Source organism: Apium graveolens, chromosome 5 (assembly GCF_009905375.1).
Source record: "Apium graveolens cultivar Ventura chromosome 5, ASM990537v1, whole genome shotgun sequence".
NCBI lineage: Eukaryota > Viridiplantae > Streptophyta > Magnoliopsida > Apiales > Apiaceae > Apium > Apium graveolens.
This window is the reverse complement of record NC_133651.1, coordinates 169,915,476-169,921,859: the sequence shown is the minus strand read 5'-3', so window position 1 is coordinate 169,921,859 and position 6,384 is coordinate 169,915,476. Positions and strand designations below refer to the sequence as shown.

The 6,384-nt window shown below is 35.7% G+C and overlaps 2 protein-coding genes across 2 annotated transcripts; both read left to right on the top strand.

Annotated features, from left to right (window-relative positions):
* Positions 1–368: 368 nt before the first annotated feature.
* LOC141660469 (wall-associated receptor kinase-like 20) lies at positions 369–2,760 on the top strand. The gene is made up of 2 exons (XM_074467456.1): positions 369–1,131; positions 2,622–2,760. Exons 1-2 carry the CDS (start codon positions 369–371, stop codon positions 2,699–2,701), a joined length of 843 nt encoding a protein of 280 aa, XP_074323557.1. The 3' UTR covers positions 2,702–2,760.
* A 100-nt stretch (positions 2,761–2,860) lies between these two features.
* Positions 2,861–4,192, top strand: LOC141724620 (wall-associated receptor kinase-like 20). Its single transcript, XM_074526830.1, is given in 1 exon segment — positions 2,861–4,192. A coding segment is annotated over 1 exon segment (1,110 nt). The 5' UTR covers positions 2,861–3,031; the 3' UTR covers positions 4,142–4,192.
* The last annotated feature ends 2,192 nt before the right edge of the window (positions 4,193–6,384 follow it).

The following is a 6,384-nucleotide window of genomic DNA, read 5'->3' as shown; positions in this document are numbered from 1 at the left end:
ATTGCTAAAGTTAAAATTTAAAATTATTTTTAAATTATTAAGAGTTAATCATTTATAAAAAATCAACTAGAATATTATGGACTTGCTTTGAGTACCTTTTTAACTTCTAATGATCTCTTTCCAACATTCTGTCACGTTACCGACAAAATATCATATTCGCATCCTAAAATGTCTGGAGATAATGAGAACTTATATAATTTTCTGAATATGCTATCTTCCTCGGAAAATGTTGCTCTTTTATAAAAAAAAATGCATGCAAAAGCCTGGCTAATTGAACTCTATTTATTCCATTGTATTAATAATATCCCAGCCTCGCTAATTGACCTGCATTCACATTTCACAATCACTACTACATTCATAAGATAACTATGCTTCTTCTTATAGTACTTCTGCTACCATATCCACCCTACTCAGCTGCTGCAATCCAGTGTGGAGATTGCGGCCAAACCAAGGTCCCTTACCCACTTAGCACCAGCCCTAGCTGCGGGAACCAAGCTCACAAAGTTCGGTGCACTGCAGGCACATTGTGGCTTGACGCTTTAAATGGCTCATCGTATATGATCACATCTATAAACCCTAAGGGTCAAACAATGACTATTCGACCACCACCCCTCATCCCCAATACATGCTTGAGCACAGATCTCATCTTCCAGGGAATGCAACTGGATCCGATGGGGGCATTTAACACTACAAGCAGTAACACAATCTTACTACTGAATTGCACTGACAATATGTTGCATTTACAAGCACCAATAAATTGTTCATCAACTAGCATCTGTCACACCTACATAAATTACACTAAATTAGCGACCCCTTGCACCGGGTCGCCCATATGTTGCGATTTTCGAACCGGCGGTTCGCAAACTGCTTATGTGATCAGAATTCATGGGCAAGGATGCATGGCTTACCAGAGTTTTGTTAATTTGGACGCAACTTCACCAGTTGCCAGGTGGCCTGAGCCAGGGGTTGAGGTCGAGTGGACATCACCGCAAGAACCCGTCTGCAATTCTCCAGCAGAGTGTCAGATTTTGCCCAACTCCAAGTGCCAACCAAACCAGAAGACTGGTGGACAAAAAAGATGCTTTTGTAATGCTGGTCGTAGCTGGGACCCAGTCTATGGCCGTTGTAAAAGTAAGTACTCAATCAGTACCTTATTACTTTTCTCGTTTCATATGTCGGAATTGTTCATAACATGAGACAAATTATTAATTTACGCCTGATGTGCAAGAGTAGATATAGTCACGAGTGATCTTGTTTGATTTATATTTATAAGTATTTTAATACGGTGAAATTTTTATATTTTATATTAATACGAAATTAAATATATCAACTATTAAAAATGTGGGTTAATAAACGTGATAAAGGTAAACTCGAAAATATTAAGGGAAGGAGGGAGTAACATATTTCTCTTATATCCTTCAAATTTCTCATTGACTGGGGAACACCATCCCCGTATTTTGGGAGTACCTAATGGACCAACATACAATTTGGCACAGTATTATCACACGCAATTACGATCATAGGAATGTTTTCTTTTACTTCAGAAGTTCATTGCACCATAAATTTTCACCGCAAATGATGAAAACTTGCGCGGTCATCTCTGCATCACTTGATTTGTTCAAGAGTAGCATAACATTCGAGCATAAAGTATGAAAACATATCTAAGCACAGTTTACCTAGTCATGAACCCTGGAACAACTGAAGTATATGAGACTGTCGAATTATCTTCAAGTCTTTAACTTATAAAGCTAGAATGCCATACATTTAGTTTTAATAATATATATAATTGCAGGCAGCACAGTATGTGCTCGAATCCAGGGTAGTCCATCAACACTCAGACACATGAATTTATACTATGATACTTGTGTTTCTAGCGCACTTAGGCACTCCCAGTAACATTGAGTCTAAAGCCACTCTACTATGCACTAATCAGATTTCGTATTATTAATGATGATGATAATAATAGGACAGCCTACTCCTGTATCAATTATCATGCATACTGCATACATTAAACTTTGGCTTTTTCTATGGTGTGACCATACGCACACAATAAGCACAAATTTTTATAATTTTGGTTTTTTTTATTAGCCAACACTTTTAATATTTTTCAATAATGATGAACTCCTGCATTCACAACAATTACACCGATCAAAACACTCTAAACTTATACTACCTACGTCCCCCTTATTTCTTTACATCTTTGACACATATTTTTTTTGACAAACTTTAACACATATTTTAAGGCAATTATAAAGTATAGTTACGGAATTTATTTTTAAAATTTTCTTTATTATATAAAAATTTGAACATTAAATCTTTTTTAGAAAAAAAAAGTTAAAAAAAATTATGGAATTACATTTAACAAGAGCATTAAAGTGAGTGTCTAGTTCGCGACCCCCAACTTAAAAAATTAAGGGAGCGGAGTGAGTAAATTTTAGTGTTTAGTATATTCTCATATGACACACACCGTACTTTTCCAGTTTTCCCAAAAAATCATGCTACGAAAATGTCGACCAGTCTAAACATGCTGCATAATACTGTGATGACGTCCAAGTGCTAAATTTTTTTTTTATGTATTGCATCTTGTCCAATCTACTATAAGTTGCTTTTTCTTTCTGCAGAGTGCAATGAAAAGGGTTGCAAAATTCATAAAAGCCAAATGCCCGGTATTGTAGGTATGCGTCCTCTCACTCTCATCTAATATGAAAATTTAAAGGTGGAGAGCTAAGGGTTAAGAATGCTCCTTCCGACCCAAAAAAAGCTGGCTATGATTTAATTTTTAGTCAAATTGAGTAGAATTTGACCAAAAAAGATACATTGAACTAAAATAATCTAATGAATTCAATACTTGTATCTTGTAGTAAATTAAATGCGGTTATTATCATTATTATAATATTTAAGATCTAGCATTATTGATATGAATGATGCAAATGATTATGAGACAAAGAAGGCAACTAGTCAGCTGCTTGAAAGGGAGGAAGTAGTTTGTAAGATTTGAACAATTTTGAAAGGTGTGGGGAAGACCTTAAAGATGCGGGATAGAATTTGAAACCTTCACAACTGAAAAATTGCAGGTGCATTCGGTTCTGTCCTCCTTCTAATCTTAGGCAGCATTCTTGTCTACAAACGTCTTCGTCATGTGAAGCACACAGCACGAAAAAATTTAGTCAAGAAACGCCAAGAGATCTTGAATGCAAACAGCAATGGAAAGTCCGCAAAGATCTTCAATGACAAAGATCTACGAAAAGCAACAAACAATTTTTCAAAAGAGAACCTTCTTGGGACCGGTGGCTTTGGTGAAGTCTTCAAGGGCACTTTCGAAGATGGAACCATCATAGCTGTCAAACGTGCAAAGCCTGGGAATACCAAAGGTGTGGATCAAGTCCTTAACGAGGTTCGAATCCTCTGTCAAGTCAACCACAGAAGTCTAGTACGGCTCCTCGGATGTTGTGTTGAGCTTGAGCAGCCACTCTTAATCTACGAGTACATATCAAATGGAACACTTTTTGAGCACCTCCATGGATTCCGCCTACGCAAGTTGGAACCTCTTAGCTGGCAGAAAAGGCTCACGATTGCTCACCAAACTGCAGAAGGTCTTTCATATCTCCACTCCTCTGCCGTGCAGCCTATTTACCACCGTGATGTGAAATCAAGCAACATATTACTTGATGAGAAGCTAGATGCAAAAGTTTCTGATTTTGGGCTTTCTAGGCTGGTAGAAACAAGTGAGAGCGGTTGTAGTCATATCTACACATCTGCTCAAGGAACCTTAGGATATCTTGACCCAGAATACTACCTTAACCTTCAACTGACCGATAGGAGTGATGTTTATAGCTTTGGGGTTGTCTTATTGGAGCTTCTGACCTCTAACAAGGCCATAGATTTCAACAGAGAAGAAGAAAATGTGAACCTTGTTGTTTACATGAAGAAGATAATGTTTGAAGAGAGACTTGTGGATGTTATTGATCCGGCACTTACAAATGGAGCTATGAAGGTAGAGCTAGAGACTATGATGGCACTTGGAGATTTGGCAGCTGCTTGTTTAGATGAACGCAGACAGAATAGGCCTTCAATGAAAGAAGTAGCTGAAGAGATAGAGTACATTATCAGTATTGTTTCCGGTGAGGATTCTGAGACATAGTAATGTTGTAATGGCACAATAATGGTATTGTGGCCACTTACTAACCTTAATGAAACCAACTTAAAAAAGATGTTTAACATTTGTGTACTTGTTTGAGTTGAATAGTTATGGTGAAATTATCTTCACTTGAGCCAAAACATTCAAAAATGGCAACTGTCCTATTCAGTCAACCTAAAAGGCTAAGACTAAAATTTCAACCATTTCGCTATCAACAGCGAAACTCAAACATTAACAACCACAGGCTCAAATTTTTTGAATCAATGCCCATTTATGTATCACCAACTTTACATCTATACTATTACTATATTATAATAGCCGGAATAGAGATAATTTGGTTCAACGTTTTGGTTCAACAATAATTCCCTAATTTTGATTATTACAAAATAGATAAATAGTGTTATATATATAATAAACTACTAAATTATTAAACTACTGCTAAATATAGTATACTTGTCCTACTAAACTACGAATACAACTTATCTTATTATTAAAACATATAAATAATAGTGTTACATATCTGCTAAACTACTAAATTGTTAAACTACCAGAAATAGTCTATTTATTCTACTAAATTACGACCACATGTTATTCTATTATTTTTATTATAAATTTATAATCATTATATATTTATATAGATATTTTAAAAATATAATATAACTGGATAAATAAAAATTTAAAATATTAATGGGAACCCGTGCATCGCACGGGATTTATGCTAGTAGTAATAAGTCAGGATAATAAAACAAAACTATCAAGTCAAACTCCGTGCTGCTTCACTACTCTATTCCAATATCTTTAAAAATCTTCTTAACTTGCATGGAAATGGTAATGCTTCTTTGTTCTTCATTTCCTGTTAAACAGGCAAAGGAGAAAGGTGAGTACACAGCTGAAAACATCTCATCTATTGCCAAGGATGCAAGGGTAAGACATTTGCTGCATAGTGCCATTGATAATGTCATGTCAAATAGGGTAATTAATTGCAAAACTGTAAAGGAGATATGGGGTGCTTTGGAGACAAGATGCTAGGGAACTGATGCAATCAAGAAGAACAGGAGGACTATACTCGCTCAAGAGTATGAGCACTTTGACTCAAAAGATGATGAGTCTTTAACTGACTTATATGACAGGTTTGTCAAACTCTTGAATGATCTGTCACTGGTGGACAAGGAATATGATCTTGAAGATTCAAATCTAAAATTTCTTTTAGCTTTTACTGAAAATTGGGATTTAAAGTCTACTACCATAAGAGACAACTATGACCTTACTGAAACTACTCTTGATGAAATTTATGGTATGCTCAAGACTTATGAACTTAAGATGGATCAAAGGAGCAAGGAGCAAGAGGTATAGAAGAAAGTCAAGGACAGTTGCTCTTAAGGTTGAGGATGAATCTCCTAAAATGGTTGCCTCAAAAAGGGGCAAAGGAAAGGCTCTCATCATAAAGTATGATTCAGAGTCATCATATTCTGATGATGATGATTCAGAAACTAAAGTTTACCTGAAATAGATGATGATGAAGAGATGATGAAATTGTGTGCTCTTATGGTAAAGGGTATCACAAAGATAACCTACAGGAAATTCAGAAAAGGCAAGAAGTTTTCCAGGAAAAGTGGAAGTTCTGATAAGAAAGGGTTCATAAAATCTGAAGGCAATGGAGGAAAGTCTAATAGAGGAGACAACTCAAATGTTAAATGCTATAACTGTGGTGAAAGAGGCCACATATCTCCTGACTGCAAGAAAGGAAAAAGTGACAAAGGCAAGGCACTTGTCACAAAGAAGAAAAGCTGGACAGAAACTTCAGATTCTGAACATGAGGTGAACTATGCCTTGATGGAAAATGCTGACAGCAGCCCTGAAACTGCTGAATTGAAGGTACCTCAAACAACTTATGCCTTCCCTACTGATGATATTACTGAGTTTAGATTATATCTTAAAACCATGTTCATTAGTTATAGAGATCAGACTTTAACATGTGAAAGATTAACATTTGAAAATCTTGCTTTTAAAATGAGAAATGATTATTTAGAAAAGGAGTTAGTATTTCTTCATCAAACTAAAAAAGAAAAAGATGATGCTTTATATGTTAGAGATGAAGTGTTAAAATTGAATAAATCTCTAAAAGCTGACTTAGAAAAGGAAAGAGAGATTATCAGAACTTGGACTAACTCTGGCAGAACAACTCAGAATTTATTAAGTAGTGGTAACTGGAAAGAGGGCTTAGGTTATGGAGATGATAAAAGTGA

Bases quoted from the DNA above. Each gene is read 5' to 3' on its own strand.
- LOC141660469 (XM_074467456.1), top strand. From the start codon at position 369: ATGCTTCTTCTTATAGTACTTCTGCTACCATATCCACCCTACTCAGCT. The intron at 1,132-2,621 runs GTAAGTACTCAA...TTCTTTCTGCAG, and splicing joins AGTCTATGGCCGTTGTAAAA to AGTGCAATGAAAAGGGTTGC.